This window comes from Mastigoproctus giganteus, chromosome 13 (genome assembly GCF_048544385.1).
Source record: "Mastigoproctus giganteus isolate SK-2022 chromosome 13, ASM4854438v1, whole genome shotgun sequence".
NCBI lineage: Eukaryota > Metazoa > Arthropoda > Arachnida > Uropygi > Thelyphonidae > Mastigoproctus > Mastigoproctus giganteus.
The window spans coordinates 110,357,541-110,375,147 of record NC_143587.1 but is presented as its reverse complement, the minus strand read 5'-3'; the positions used below and the strand labels follow the sequence as shown (position 1 = coordinate 110,375,147).

General features: G+C 36.6%; 1 protein-coding gene across 1 annotated transcript in view; it reads right to left on the bottom strand.

Moving 5' to 3' along the window:
• Positions 1-6,738: 6,738 nt before the first annotated feature.
• LOC150076358 (transcription factor E2F8-like) overlaps positions 6,739-17,607 on the bottom strand; it is a 229,884-nt gene continuing 219,015 nt past the window's right edge. The window contains exon 8 of the mRNA XM_090387330.1: positions 6,739-7,424. Within this exon, the coding sequence (XP_090243456.1) occupies positions 6,739-7,424 (686 nt within the window). The remainder of the gene's footprint in view (positions 7,425-17,607) is intronic.

Genomic DNA, 17,607 nt, shown 5'->3' with positions numbered 1-17,607 from the left:
CACAATTCCTAAAAGCAAGTAATGCAGCACATACTTCAATGGAATTGCAGAGGCATACGAGCCAATATTGATGATATATATGATCTGATTAATAAGTACAATCCAGTGAGTGTTTGTCTGCAAGAAACAAATTTAACACCACAGGTAACCCTCTCAATTAGAAACTTCACAATGTACAGAAAAGACAGGAATACTGCAAAATCCGCACATGGAGGAGTAGCAATACTAGTTAACTCTAAAATCCCAGTTCGACATATCTCTCTACAGACTGACTTAGAAGCTGTTGCTGTGCGTATTGCGCTTGGAATAACACTAACTCTTGTTTCAATATACCTCCCACCAAACAGACTTTTCATGCTTAAAGAACTAGAAGATCTTATAGCACAATTGCCAAAACCTTTCTGCCTTTTTGGAGATTTCAATGGGCATCACCCGTTGTGGGGATCTTCAAGCATGGATAAAAGAGGACATATGATAGAGACATTACTGAATCAACAGCAGTTAACCTTGCTAAATACTGGCCATCACACTTATGTCCATCTACCCACAGGCTCCTCTTCAGCAATTGATCTGTCAATCTGTTCTCCCATACTGTTCCCCAGTATGGAGTGGTCAACCTTATATGATCCACACAACAGCGATCATTTTCCAATTATATGTAAAATTCAAACAAAACAATCCCACTCTCCAGATTACAGAGTAAAATGGAAATTCACAAAAGCGAACTGGACAAAATATTCATTCTGTATTAATTTTGATGATCAATTTATTAAAACACAACCAATAGATAAAGTCACAGAGCACATCACCGCACAAATTTTGGCAGCAGCTTCTGAGGCAATTCCTCAATCCTCTGCAAACCAAAAAAGACATGCAAAACACTGGTGGAATGAGGCCTGTAAGAGTGCAAAACGAGAAAAAAATAAAGCTTGGAACCTATTTCGTAGATTTCCTACAACAGCCAACCTCATTTTATATAAAAAACAAAAGGCAAGGGCACGACAAATCAGGAAACAAGCCAAAAAAGAAGCGTGGATAACATTTGCCAGTACCATCACGAAGGACACCAGCAGTCGGCTAATATGGAAGAAAATCCAACAATTAAATAATAAGTACATTCCCTTCTCTGCTCCAATCTTGATTAAGAATGGACGAGAACTGTCCTCTCCAAAGGAAATAGGCGATTTCCTTGGAGAGACCTTCAGTCAAATATCATCAGCTTCTGCGTACGACAATCCTTTTCTGAAAATCAAAACCTGTGCAGAAAAATATAAATTAAATTTCAACACCAACCAATCCCTTCCTTATAATCAACCATTCATCCTAGCTGAACTCCAAGAAGCTCTGAACAGATCAGCAAACAGCTCAGCAGGACCGGACGGAGTCTATTATATAATGCTTAAACACCTAAATAATGCAGCTTTAAGATTATTACTAGTATTCTACAACCGGATATTTCTTGAATGTGTTTATCCTTCCTCATGGCATCATTCTGTAATTCTTGCCTTTCCAAAACCAGGAAAGGATCAATCGCTTTCACAAAACTACCGACCAATTTCCCTAACCAGCTGTTTGAGTAAAACACTAGAAAAAATGATACATAGGAGATTAAAATGGATACTAGAAAGCAAAATGCTACTAAATATCAACCAATATGGTTTCAGACAAAACAGATCCTGTTTGGACCTTATGGTAAGAGCCGAAACTAACATTCGGAATGCATATGTTAAAAATGAGCATCTGGTAATGGTGAGTCTAGATATTGAAAAGGCATTCGATACCACATGGAGGTATGGCATTCTTCGAGATCTGTATACCCTAGGGTTGAGAGGACACATACCTCAATTCATCCAGAACTTTCTCAAGTGCAGAACCTTTCAAGTTCGTCACCAGAACGTACTTTCACGATATTTTATTCAAGAAGAAGGGGTACCTCAAGGGTCCATACTTAGTCCTACCCTCTTCGCAATTAGACTAAATACCATGATGCAGAATATCCCCAAAACCGTAGAAATATATATGTATGCCGACGATCTTGCTATATCATGCCATTCACCAACCATTAACAGCATAGAGAGGCAGTTACAACTTACCATAAATAAGTTAGAGACATGGACTGTAGAAAATGGTTATCGCCTGTCAAAACAAAAGACAATTGCAGTTCATTTCTGTAAAAAGCGCAGATTACATCCAGAGCCTGAACTTAAAATAAAAAACCAACCAATCCCTCTTGCCAGCAATATCCGCTTTTTAGGTTTAATATTAGATACTAAACTCAATTTTGCTATGCACATAACTTATCTCAGAACTCAATGCTTGAAAAAACTCAATATACTCAGAGCCATCTCTGCCATGGCATGGGGTGCAGATAGATGCACTCTCCTGCATTTGTATCGTTCGCTCATCAGGTCTCGTCTAGATTATGGTTCAATAGTATACGACTCAGCTAGGAAAACTGTACTTACAAGACTGAATACAATACAGCACAGTGCTCTTCGCACTGCTCTTGGAGCTTTTCGAACATCTCCGGTCCAAAGTCTCTATATAGAGGCATACGAACCACCACTCCATCTCAGAAGGAAAATGTTACTCCTCACCTATGCAGCCAGGATTAAAAGCCTTCCAGATCATCCAAATCAACCGCTGCTTTTCAATCCTGAAAGGTTAACATTCTATAACAATAAACCTACTGAAAATAGACCAACTGGTATTAGACTAAAAGATTTGATGCTTTGCTGGAATGTTCATTTTGAAAACACGCTCAAAGAAACCAAAATATCTGATCCGTCTTGGTCCTCAAACCCACCTTACTGTGATACCTATTTCCAACAATGGGGAAAAAAGTCCATGGAAAGCTGTTACATCAAGCAATTGCACCAAGCACATGCCACTAGCAATGCGCAGAGCTGCTTAATATATACTGATGGCTCAAAATCAGATGATGCCGTAGGTGCTGCAGCAGTCTTTCCCACATTTACAGTATCTGTATCTCTCCCGACTGAATGTAGCAGTTACACTGCAGAACTTTATGCAATCCACCTAGCTATATACAATATCAATATTTGTCTCAACACTAATAGTTTAATTTATACAGACTCCATGAGTGCGCTTTCCGCAATAAGTAACAATTTCTCAACCCCACATCCCATAATAAAAGAAATCCGGTCTCGTCTAAATCATTTGAGGAATCTGAATCATACCGTAAGTTTCTGTTGGATTCCAGGGCATGCTGGAATCACAGGTAACGAAACAGCAGACCAGGCAGCTAAGCACCCAAACAGCAATGCACCTCCATCTTACCAAGTACCCTATATAGATTTATTAAAACATATCCGAAGTATCTGTAGGGAACAATGGTTAAACATTTGGAAAACACAGACAAACAATAAATTATTTGAAATTAAACAAGAACCACAAATATGGAGCTCGAGCTTGAGGAAAAACAGGCATGAAGAAGTAATACTGGCAAGATTGCGCATAGGGCACACACACCTGACCCACTTGTTCCTGCTCATGGGCGATGACCCTCCTGTATGCATGCATTGTTCATCACAACTTACAGTTCGACATATTCTGTTAGATTGTTCTTATTACTCCCATATCAGAAATACTACCTTCCTTTCTCTGACACAAATGCAAGAACCTTTATCACTAACCCACCTATTGGGAAACAATGCCAACCTCGATGAGCTTTTCGCTTATCTCAAACAAACTAGACTTTATGAATGTATCTAATAACAAATAAGGCAAACTCCGGTACCATTCCAAATATTTGAATAGGCACATTTTGGCCACAGTTGCCCTTGTGCCGAAAAACCTCTACACCAACAACAACAACAACAAGAGTAACTGATCATCTGAACAAGCTTTCATCTAGTATTTTGGAAGTGGACAGTTCGAATAAATTTAAGGAAGGATTAGACAAACTGTTAAAGGTGATGGACAGATGATGTGCTAGGTTTTTTTATTATGGTATATAAACTTGCTTTCTTGCATCATATTTGCCACTACTGGGTCCACATTTCCTTGTATGACAGTTTTGTGTATGATAATTTGATACATACAACAATTTGATGAATGACATTTCACTGTATATGGCAACTTGGTGAAAGACAACTGGTGGCTACAACAATTCAGCGAGTGTGACTATTTGGTATGTATGTGCAACAGTTGGGTGCATCAAACACAGATTAGAAATTAACAAAATCAATGAAGTAAAAAGGTTTAGGAAACAAGAGAAATTTTAACAACTTAGGAAGCGTGGGGTAGAATTTTAAAAGTATTTCTTTACATCTTGTCACTCAACTAATGAGATTCCAGGTAGCTTTGGTGGTTAGAATCCATACCTAACTGGACCAGAGTTTTTCCATGTATTGAACTCAGATTCCAATTCAAACTCCTGCACAATCTCCAGGGTGCTTGCCCACCTGCCCTTAACCCATCAGTGGCAATAGCCTACTACTTCTTTCAATAAAAGCTATAGTACGGGTCACAAACTGAACATTAGAAAATGCACATTACCTAGCCAGCATCTATTAAATGACCTCTAATTTGGTCTCTGGAACAACTTCCCTTACCTCATGTGTATTTCCTAAAAAATTCAAATTACAGAAGTGAAAGTAAAGTGGGAACAAGGTTCTCTTGTACAGTAAACCCCCGCTATTTGTGGGGGTTACGTTCCCGAGAAATGTCGCGAATACCGAAAACTGAGTTATGGCTCCCATAGTAATAAAGGGGTTCCGTTCCACAGTATGAAATATGTAAGAAAAACTAGTCTAAAATTTTGTCTAGGTATGTATTATATGTACCTTTATAATATGACTATGTACATAGACAGTACATAGTGAAATGCAAGCATATGGCATCGAAATGAAAATAAGAAACAATTTAATATTAAATGTAGTATTTATTAGAAATTTCAAACAAATCTTTCAAACCAGCGCCTTTGCTAGCTAAAAAACTTATCCCGCCAGTGCTATCGCCAGTTTCGCTGGTGTTGATAAAGGAGTTTTGCCTTTTCACGAATGATGAGTGAACTTAACGGAATTTTATTTTGAGTTCAGTCTTCTATCCACAGTTTTAAAGCCTTTTCCATTTTTTTCTAATTTAACATCACGAGTTACAGAGCAAATTTATGAAGCAATTAGTGCGTTTTCACGGACACTACGACAGATTTTTTCTTCTGATTTTTTGATTGATCATACCGTTGACTCATTGATTTTATGTTTTGCCACTGAGAAGACACTTTCACCATTAGAAATTTTGTCTAATAACTCTATTTTATTCGCTAATGCCATCACCTTCTTTGATCTTTTCACATTTCCCTTGTTATTGATAGCCATATTTTTGTACGGGTTAGAAAGAACTTGTCCACAATAAAGTCACTTTCTTCCATTAACACACTCGAAAAAGTCTGTTTTACACTGCAAAACGGAAGATTTATCACTTTCGTAAGCATATCAATTTATAAATTGATAAATTTATTCAATTTATAAGCATATAAATTAAAAGCAAACGACAAAACCTTCTATGACAAGCGTATAATACATACTGCACAAGGATTAGCGAGAAACATCCACACTCGCGATTTTGTCACCCCTCTCCCCCCACCCATTGAGCGTTGTTTTGACCAGGAAAGATAATTTTAGCCACGCCCATGTTTTTTTATGGCAGAAAACGTTCACGGCGCTTTAAAATTCACATTTTTTTAGGTTTAATTTTATATTAAATCAGCGACAGCGAAACCGCGAATAGCGGGGATTTACTGTACCCAAATCTTTATGCTATGTGTGGCACGTTTTTAATAGTATCTCCTAAAAAAAAAAAAAAAAGTAGAATGTGCATTAAAAAAAGTGGAGTACACCCCATCAAAAACATAAAATATCAAAAATGGTATCATAATCACTATTTACATTATAGCATGTTAAATGTTTGCATTTTCTGTCTTGCTTTGCCGTACAATGAATTCTCCCAGAGAATTCACCGAAATGTCGTAGCCACCAATCGTTCACCATATTGTCACATACAGGTGATACAGTTGTACACGTTGGCACTAATGATATTAAGAGTAGGAGACTGGCAGAATTACTTAACAAGTATAGGTCACCGTTGAAAGGGTTGCTCTTACGAAGAAAGGCTTAGTTTTGCAAAATACAGTGTCTGGCGACTAGGCATCGGCGAAGTGATCTGATAGAGGTGTATAAAGCCTTGAATGGTTTGAGCATGCTCAATGCTGATGGGATTCTTCCTCTTGCTCAGAATAATCACCTGAGAGGGCATAAATTCAAATTGAGGAAAGACAGATGTAGGATAGATGTGCGAAAGTTTGCCTTTAGCCAGAGGGTAGTTGGTTGGTGGAACAGACTTACATCCCATGTTGTTGGAAGTTGATAACCTAAATAAAATTAAGGCTCAGCTGGACAGGCATTTCGAACGAACAGAGGGGTGAAATGGGAGTGGTTTTTTTTTTGGCTGATGCTGCATAAGCTTGCTTTCTTGCATCATATGCCTCTACTAATGCTAACAGTGAAATGTCATTCACCAAATTTTCCCAAACTATCACCCACCATCTTGAGAATGTCATACACTGAATTGTGATGCACCAAACTGTCATACAACAAGATGACGTGATGCAGCCACTACTAATACATACGAAAAATTGATACTACTGAAGTTGGAAAGTAATTTTTAATTATCCAAACTTACATGAAAACCCTATCATCTATGGCAAAAATTTTTTTACAACACAAAGAAAAATTCATTTAAAATGTTATATAGAGAGAATACAGGGGCTACAAAATAAATATACGTACCCTCCAGTAATGAAACTCTTTCAAGTGAAGTTTTCTTAATCTGATTGTTGTCTTTCTTGGTTTCTTCTTTTTCATGATTTGATTCTGTATTAATGGGAACTGACAGTAGCAGAGGCACACCAACAGCTGGAGTAGGAAATAAAGACTTAGTTTCTATTTCTGGCAAAGAAACATGAGAACTGCACCTCACGTTTGAATCACAAATAGTTATGCCTGGTGATATATGAGCATTGTTTTCAGGAGATTTAACAACTTGAATTTCAGGTATTATCCTTTCTGTAGATGAAAGTGAAATAGATTTTGCGATCCTTGTTTGTGATTCTGGATCTTTCTTTTCAGTACCAGATACTTGAATGGAAGCTACTGATTTTGTACATAAGATCTCTGCATTTTTCACAGGATACAGAGTAACTTTGCTGATACTACTTCTAAAGGGAGTGTCTGCTAAGGTAGTAACTGAACCAGAATATAGTTTCTGTCTCTCGATTTCAGCAACCTCACAAATGTCCTGTAGGGAAGCATGTCTTACTAAAGTTCGACAAGGAGTTGTTTTATACCTCTGTTGTAATCCTAAATCTTCGCTCTTGGTCCGAGGAAGTTTGGTTTTTGTTACTAGAATAGTGAAGAAATATTAAAATAAGAATGTTCAAAGAAGACTTGACAACAAATGCAAATTATCAAAATTGAATTGCTATTCCTTAAATGATAGGCCGCGAAAGTAGGATCAGAAGAGGGCATAATTTTTGCCCTCTATAGGCATATTGATGGTAAATTGCCAACAAAACAACTGAAATTTTAAAAATATCACTTTAAAGAGATATTTTAAAAAATATATCTCTTAAAGTGATGTCAATGTGAATTTTAGTTTTCTTTCATTATTGACTCAACTTTTAAATGTATCATTAATTGTTTTGTTTCAAAGAATTTTGGCCATAAAAATTAAATGAAAGCAGTTTTTCAGATCTTCTGGCATATAATTATCTACCATTCTAAAATGTGAATTTAAGGTTAGCAACTTTTTTATTATACAATTATCAAATGCACTGGCTCCACATTTAATACAGCATCTTGTAATGCAAAGCATTAGCATTGCAAGATGTTTTGTTTACATTTAGGAATGCTTCACATGCAAAGAAGAGAACGGCAAACCAGATCGGACCCTTATGTAATGGACATGGGATACTATTAGATGCCCCAGCTTAAGTTGCAGATAAACTTAGTTATTTTGCATCAATATTTATAGAAGAAAAACCCTTTGTGTCAATGAGAAATTATGGGAGTGAAGTTGAAAAAAAATGTGATTAATGATGTTGAAATTTCACAGGTTTATTTAATGAAAAAACTTTAGAGCCTACAGGCAAGTAAGACTCCTGGAATTGATGGCATATACCCTATAATCTTAAGGGAGACAATGGGTGAGTGCATTGAACCACTGAGCCTGAGCATTATAGACAGGTTGCAAAGAATGGCCATGATATCCTATCAATGATTCATCAAACAATTGTTAGTAGAGATAAGGACATCATAATCCCATCATATAAGGCTATTGTTAGCCCATACTTGGAATAGTATGTTCAAGTATGGAGACTGAACCTAAAGAAAGACATTGTGCTCCTTGAAAGGATCCAAAGACAGGTAACTTGCCTATTGAGATTGGCAAAAGGGCATCCATATGAGGAAAAACTTTGAATATGTGGGTTGCAGAGCTTAAAGATTAGGCACCTTAGAGGAGATTGAGGTGTTTATGCCTCTGAGAGGCATAAGTAAAATGAATGAGGATGAAATTTTCACAGTTATAAATGATTCTAGAACTAGGGGAGTCATAATTTCAAGTATGTTTAGACTGGATTACAGAAAGTTTTATATTAGCCAGTGAGTTATAAATTACTGGAATAAGTTTGGAGAAATTCAAGTCAGCCAGATTACCTACGGGAGGAGGAAAATGCACGATTTGTCTATTTCCTTTTTGCTTATTAATTATTTATTTTTTAATTTTATTTTTATTATTTTAGTTATTATTATTATTTTTTTTTTTTTCTGGTGCAGCATAAGCCATAGGCTTCCTTGCATCATGTTGCCATTACTAATACAGGTCAACCATCACTAATCAATCCGGCAGTGTTGGGACCTGTGGGGTGCCGGATTAGTGAGTTTGCCGGATCACTAGTGGTTATTTTAGCACATAGTTTATCCAACAACTAACCACCTCATCCTACCTTTTAACACGTTGACTGCCAAGCCAGTTGAAGGAAAAAATTCTCCAGCGGCCAAAAAATATTTAACAAATAATTTGATTAGTAGTTCTAAAATAAATGTTTTAATGTTAGTGTTGTCTTTTTTCTCTTAAAATATCAAATAAAAAAAAAAAAAAGTCTTTGTTTTGCATATATGTGGCCGATGTGGCCCAGTAGGTTGCTTTATTTCTTGAGAAGCTGTGTCGGCCACATAAGTGTGACGCTATTACAGCATATATATGAAGGTCATTTGTGATTAGTTTATTACACGTGTGGCAAACGCTGCAATAAAACTAATTGCGATAAAATAAACTCTCAAATGTCGCAATAATTTTGTCAGTATTGTTAGAGATTTTGTGAAAACAATTTCATCAGTACGCTGTATTAACCATCATATTGTGTTGTGTTTTTCCGAAAGCTTGTACAAGTGTTGTAAAAGAAAATTAGTAAAATAAGAGGAACTGAGAGAAATTGCTAGAATTTACAATTAAGCAGAGTTAAACTTCTCGCAGGACACACCGCTGTCGAGTTTTTTCAGAAGTTCAACTTTATCTGTTATGGACAATGTACAGTGTTTACGCTTTACACCACAAGAGGCACTTCCTTTATGCATTGCAAGCACAGCTGGGGCTAAATGTGAGCAGGTTATAATAATAACAAATGCAGAAAATCAAGTGGGAATGGCTTGCCAGTGTTTACGAGTTCGCGACAACAGCTGATGCTGCAACCAACACCACTAAAACAGTAGCGACAGGTCAGTGTGCCGATGCTGGGAAATTATGAACGAATTAGTGGTGGAACCGGATTACCGGTGGCCGAATTGGTGATGGTCGACCTGTATTAATTTATCACCATTATCCAATGGCTGAAGTGCGCAGATTTTTTGATTCTTGTTTCTTTCAGTTTCACTCATTGACAGTGAAGATGGTGCCCAAATGTGGGCATTAAAAACATGTCTAAAGCACATGTGTAGTGTGTGTCAGAGGGGATTTTATTTTAAAAGATGTTTTCAATATTAAAAAATAATGTATTTTTCATCAAAGATTGAAAATAAACAATTTTGCATTATTTTGTGGCTTTACATCAAGCAAAATAATGGTACAAAACTTCCACCATGGTGTCTGCTAACGTTACACCTTTATAGCATCTTCTGGGGGGGCTAAATAGTGTGTGAATTCTGATCATAAAAGTTTTGAAATTTTTTTTTCCCCTTTCCCCATTTTAAAAACCATATGTAATGGTTACTCAGTGGGTACTAAGAGAGAAGATCAGCTAAAGAGATATGAAGCCTAAGAGTGCAATCAACCAAATATTTAAAAAGGCTGTATGATTTTGTCTCACCTCTCCCAGCAAAAGACCAAATGAACAAGACATTCAAGTCTTCTTCACATATACAATGCAGAAGAAATATTTTCATGAAACCCAATGGAATTTAATATGCTACATATTAATATTAAATGAAAGTAGAATTGTTTAATTAGAGTTTTACTGACACACATGATGTGGTTACAAAGGAACTGGATGCAAAAAATAATTTTGATATAATATATTTGGATTTCAGGAAAGCTTTTGACACTGTTGCGCATGGAAGACTATTGCAGAATGGTATTAAAGGTAAGTTGCTACAATCGATAAAAGGACAGTTGAGTGGGAGAAGACAGAGGGTGGTGATTAATGGGTGCTGCTCTTCGTGGACTAATGTTATTAGTGGAGTCCCACAGGGTTCGGTGTTGGGTCCTCTGTTGTTTTGTATATTTATCAATGATATTGATGACGGTATATCAGGCTTAGTGTCCAAGTTTGCAGATGATACAAAGGTTGGCAGGGTTGTTAATGACAGTAATGGCAGTGTGCTACTGCAACAGGATCTAGATAATTTGGGCAAATGGGCTAAGAAGTGGCAACTGAAGTTTAACCTTGACAAATGCAAAGTACTGCATATGGGTAGAAGTAACCCCAGAGAAACGTACCAACTGTGTGGTACTACACTTAAGGTGGTAGAAAATGAAAAAGATCTGGGAGTAATTGTGCAATCAGATATGAAGTTTTCAGAGCAATGCAGACAGGCTGTCAGGGCAGGTCATGGGTATTGTCAATGATATATAGGAATTTTGCTAGCAGGGAAAAGGAAGTGATTATCCCTCTGTATAAGGCAATGGTCAGGCCACACATTGAGTACTGCGTAGAGGTCTAGAGGCCTCATTTTAGAAAGGATGTAGATTTACTTGAGCGTATGCAGAGAAGGGCAACAAGATTGGTGACGGGAATGAAGGGATCCTCTTACCAAGAGAGGCTTAAGTTCTGCAAACTGCAGTGGCTGGAGACTAGGCACCTGTGTGGTGATCTGATTGAGGTGTATAAGGCTTTGAATGGATTGAGCACGCTGAATTCTGATGGGATCCTTCCACTTGTTCAGATTACAAACCTTACGGGGGCATAAATTCAAATTAAGAAAAGACAGATGTAGAATAGATGTGCGGAAATTTGCCTTTAGCCAGCGGGTGGTTAATTGCTGGAACAAACTTCCATCTGTCTTTGTGGAAGTTGATAGGTTAAATAAATTTAAGGAGGAACTGGACAGGCATTTGGAGAGAATGGTGTGAATTTTTTTTTTTGGCTGATGCTGCATAAGTTCATACACTTGCTTTCTTGCATCACATGCTGCTACTACTAAATCAACATATTATATAGTGCAGCAGGCTTATGTGGGATATATATATATATATATATACAAAGGTTAATATTACCTAAATATTTCCTTGTATTACTGAAGTCGCTCTCTCTTTTTTATGCCTATGACAAATTGATCTAATATTGCTGTTCAGAGATGTTACATACAGTCTGTCCTCGTATAGCATGATAGTTGCGTTCCTAGAAATCCTCGTGCAATGCAAAATCGTGCAATATAAACAACAGACCCTATGGGAAAAGTAGGGTTAGGTGCCGACCACCCAAGATTGAACACACATTTGGAACCAAAACATTACCAAACACAATAAATAATCGGGTAATTTTAATTGTTATAAAATACTTACGTATTTTATAACGATTAAAATATGTAATAAAATTAATATTATATTATAATAAAGTATTTTTAGTATTTTTTAATACTAAGAAAAGTATATTTTACGAATAAAATACTTATTTTATTCGTAAAAAATTTATTATATTAAATAAAATAGTCGTAATAAAATACTTACGTATTTTATAATACGTAAGTATAAATTATAATACGTAAGTCGTAATAAAATATTGCTAATGCTTTTGCTTCTATCGTAAGCAAACTTGCTTTTTGTTTGATTTTCTATCCAAAGAGATGACAGCCGTTCCATCTCTTCCAATTCTTTGTGTCTTAATCTAATGGATTTTAATTACACTTTGAGTTGTTTCCGCTATGAAAGTTGTTTTTATTTTCTCCGCATTCTTTGTAATTCTCGGCGTTGCCTCATTTAGGTCTGTAGCACGTGCAATATCACATGGTCTTTCATTTCGCTCAAAGCATTTCACAATTTCATATTTTTTCTCTATTGACAGAAGCGGACTGGCCATAAGCCTTACGGGGGAAACCACGGTGGGCCGGAGGCCGGTGTGATTTTGGCCATAAACCGTAGTATGAGGCCACTATAAATTTTCCCGGGTAAGAATTTTTTGACCCAGTCCGCCTCTGTTTATCAATATTGCTTTTTTTTTTTCTCTCTGAATCTGCAGTGTCTTAGCCAGAAAGCTTCCTTTTCACACCTTTTAAGTATTTTACTAATTTTTAGGGAATAAAGCACAATTACAAAACAAGGAGGCACGCTTGATACACATAAACAAAGCTGCGCGTGTGTAGCAACTGAATAAATAACACCGTAAAGGCCGAGATACACTATTAATTAACACCTCGCATTTTACTAAAGCACATTTTTGGAGGTTACTACCATAAAACAATAAAAAGAATTTCCAGTTGCGTTTCTGCTAGTGGAACCTGTTATAAACTGGTAGTAAACTCCATCTAATTGCATTTGCGATTATATCGATAGCTGGAATTGTGTTGGTTTTTACGTTATTATGGTGAAATGTGTTTCCCCTTCACTGATATAAAACACATAAATACATTTTCAGAATCTTCTTCGTTCCTATCGTGTTGCGTTCAGTTGGGGTGATTCCGCATTCGACTGCCATTTCTTGTAAACACAAAGGCGAATCGTGCATAAGCGAATTCAGTTCGTGTTATATAAGATAACGTTCCCCTATTTATAAATCGTGTATGATCGAATTCGTGTAATGCAAACACGTGTTATACGAGGACCGACTGTATTGATCTTCTGGAAGGAGAAGACCTGTAATGTTTGAGCTGTCAACTGAGATTGATGTAAAGATAAATGATTGATGCTCAGGTGAAGCAAGAAACATTTGGTATTCTTTTGCATAAGCAGAGCAAAACCACAAGGATGTGCTTGATATTAAGTTGTGTGTTACATCTAAGGACACTGAGTTCATCCCTCTTAATAGAGGGGGTGAACAAGTATAACTTCCTCTTCACTCTGAAGCTAGATGACCATGGAGGACTGGTTTAATGTTTCAATTTGTTGTTTCTTTCATCTTCCCAACTTAGTTACCACTAGTATATTGCAATTAGGCCGGATTATCTGTGCATAGTCTTGGTAAGGTGTATACTCTCTCTCTCTCTCTCTCTGCTTTCAGATGGTGTAGTAATTTATTAATAACCTTATCTGCCATTCGTTTGCTAAATCAATTACTACATACCAGGACACATAGGAACTATGGAATTCCTACATTATCCAGGTTTCCAGCAATGGCTATGTCTCTATCATATTCTGCAACAAAAGCAGCAAACAAAATTTCACAGGAGTATATGAGAAGCATCCAAGGGATTCGTCAGTGCTTGCAGTGAATTTATAGAGTCAGTGTATGAAGACCGGTATGAAAGTAATGCCTCCTAATTTTTTGCTTTCAAATGTGCCACCGTAGATCATTTCATGTGTCATTGAGTGGACACTAGAGGTCTCTAGTTTCACCATATTGAGTGTCACTGTGATCGGTCTTGTGAGTGCAGCACACGGATAGTTCAAAATGGTGGATGTTACCGATATAAGTATCAAGCAAAGAGTGATGAATGAATTTCTTACCAAGAAAGAAGTGACACTTATCGAAATCCATGTGTGTCTCACAAATGTTTATGGTGACAATACTGTAGATGTGAGTAGAGTTAGATGTTGGGTAAGACACTTTAAGAGTGGGGAAAGTATACAGAACTTCTCCAGCATTATGAGTATGAAGAAGTTTTTCTTTCATGCATAGTCACAGGTGACGAAACCTGGGACCCTGAAACAAAAAGATGGTCAATGGAGTGGCACCATCAAAATTCACTACACAAGAAGTTCAAAAGATAGCCTTTTTTTGAACGTTGGTAAAGTCATGGCAACAGTGTTTTGGGAGGACAAAGATGGGGGTCTTTCTTGTGGACTTCTTTGAACGTGGCACAACAATCAACTCAGATGAATATGTGGAAATGTTGAAAAAGCTGAAAGCCCACATCTGTAGAGTTCGACCAGACAAAAACCTTAATGAGGTTCTTCTCCATGACAGTGCACGACTCTGCACCAGTTTGTGCACAATGGAGGTAACTGCAAAACTGGGGTGCACTGTTCTTCCTCACCCCTCTCATAGCCCAGACCTTGCACCTTCACAGACTGAAGGATGCACTCCATGGAACCCATTTTGCAGACGACAACCAGCTCAACCACAGTGTTCACGAAGGCCTCCAGAGCAAGAGTAAGGATTTTTACAGGACTAAATACAACATCTAACCCAGAGGTGGCAGAAGGGCATAGAAAATGATGGTGCATAGTGTTCCCAAAGCCCTCCAGAGCAAGAGTAAGGACTTTTACAGGATTGGAATAAACCATCTGACTCAGAGGTGGCAGAAGTGCACAGAAAATTATGGTGAGTGTATTAATAATATGTATATATATGTGTATACACATATAAAAATATGTGTATTTAATTGATGTAAAAGGCATTATAGGAATTAAATTTTCTGAGGGAAAAAAAATAGTAGGCATTACTTTCGTACTGCTCATCGTACTAATAAACTGTGTGTTTGTTCTAAGGCCATTTTTAGTTGTTACATTCATTACAGTCATTTGATTTAATGCGATATTTAGAAAAACTGCAGCTATTCCAACTTATGTTTCGCCTTCTGACCCACTTGTGTACACTAAAATGTAATTGGAATGTTGAGCTGGTGACATGGCAGCATGCTATAGGATGTTCTCTTTGAGTATTGAATTATTATTCCAGTTTTGAAGTTGAAGGTTACTTTTCAATGGTGGTGTTTGAATCTTTGGAGTTTGCAATGGTGTCGAATAAATGATTTGAGTTCCTTAAGTTGCATATTAATTGGACAACTGACAGATGATTGTGGCAGAATTTCTCATTGTGATGTAAATAACATTAGCCAGTTTGGGTGTTCAGGTTGAGAACAGATTTTATATGCATATTGCAACTTCAGCTGTTGTCTCTAAATGTCGAGTGGTGGTTGACAAGCAGCATATAACCTATGGATTGGAGAATACAAAAAGCTCCTAATAAATTATTATTATTAGCTATATGGTGCAAGGAAGCCTGAGGCTTATGCTGCACCAGCCAAAAAAAATCCCGAGTTACCCTGAGAGAGAGAGAGAGCGAGCGAGCGAGAGAGAGAGAGAGAGAGAGAGAGAGAGAGAGAGAGCGAGCGAGCGAGTGAGAGCGCGCACAAGAAAAGTAGAGAGGAATCACCAAGAAAGAGAAGAATGATAATATCCAGCTCAGGACCCTTGGTGTGTCAAGCCCATACTCACCAGATGTGAGCCCCCGGGATTAAATCACAGATTACATAAAAAAAATTATTACACAAATATTCAAGAAAAATTTATTCTAAAAATTGTCATATAGAATTTACTTCTTTATTAATATTTGTTGTCGAACTTCTGCTTTACTCAAGCTGAGTGATGATTACAGAGGAATGGTTTGACGTAACGATCCAGATCAAATTGAAGCAATGGTTTTCCATTTAGATGTAGGGTCGACATTATTCATTAATTTATACAATATTATTCATTACGCTGAAAGCACTGCTAATTGCAGTGCTTTCAAAGATATTTCTAGCTTTTATAATTGAAGAGGGAATTTCACTCGATTTTAAAAATAAACTGTCTTCGACAAAATCTCTAAAATCATTAAATTTTTATTTCATATTTTATCAGAAAACTTAAATTTCTTATTCGCTTTTCAGTCTTGCCACGGAGACAAAAGTTCTTTCGTATTCCACGACTGCAGGTAGCATATGTTTAAAATTTCTTTCAATTCCTCATCGTCAATAGTATCATTATTTTCTTTATTTAATTTAAAATTACTCTGTTGCATTACTAACTTATTCTTAATATCGTGGCACGAGGTAATTTTTTAAATGTGTTCTTACTTTCGATTCCTTCAAATTCTTTCAACTTCAACATGCTCTCAATTTTAGCTTCATAAATTCCTTCAGAATTTTTGAACAGGTTAGAATTAAAACTTTTTTTTCCTGCCACTAGATAGGTGTCACTATCTAGTTCCCCCTCCCACCTGCTTTTGGTTTCAAATTCAGTTTAGCATGCTTTCTTGTGGCAGTAACTTCACTTTCCTTCCTGTTATATCCGTGTTCTCTGTAGGGTCAGTTATAAACTACATGCCTGCTATATTAATCCCCCCACACCTTTTACATTGAGCTTTAATTTCCTTGATGCTTCAACTTCCTTTATATCTTAATTTATTTCAAATTAGTTAGCACATATAGTTTAAACCTAAACATTTTGGCACGTATTTTACAGACTCAATATTGTCAGTTTTTCTTGCAATTTTGGTGATTAAGTTAGATGAAAATATCTCTTTCCTTAGTATTCTGTTATTTTATCATGTTTTCCCCTCTTTTCTATTTCTCTCCTACTTTTGTCATTAAACTTTCTTTACAAAGACAAATATGAAGAAGTATCCCCATTCAAGAAAGATTTGCTACAGCAAATCTTTCTTGAACAGGGATATCTGGCTATCGGAGACAGTTTTACAAGTCTGTCTTTCTTATTTAAGTTTCCTGTGCAAACTTTCTCAAGATGCATAATAAAGTATGCAGTACTTTGACACAAAAAATTACAAGATGAAAATAAAGGTAAGCAAAGTCATAAAAATATTTTTTATTAAAAAATATGATTAACACAAAAGTATAATAGGGAATTTCTTAAATTAAAAATAGTAATACAATATAGTTTACATGTAAAAAGCACAATTATTGAAATAAGTTTGCCAGAACTATGTCTGGTTCACTATTAAGTGGAATGGGTATGGTGGAGACTGTACACCCTGTTGATGATTAAGACTGAGGAGGTGGGAAGGAGTCAAGGAATATCCTAGATGTGGCTGGGATGAGAGGAAGAAAATCTTGGTGAAATGACATTATGAAAATACCCATTGGATTCATATGATGAGGTGATGCTTGCAATGACTTTATTTGTTGTCGCTGCTACTTAATAAGGTAAAGATAA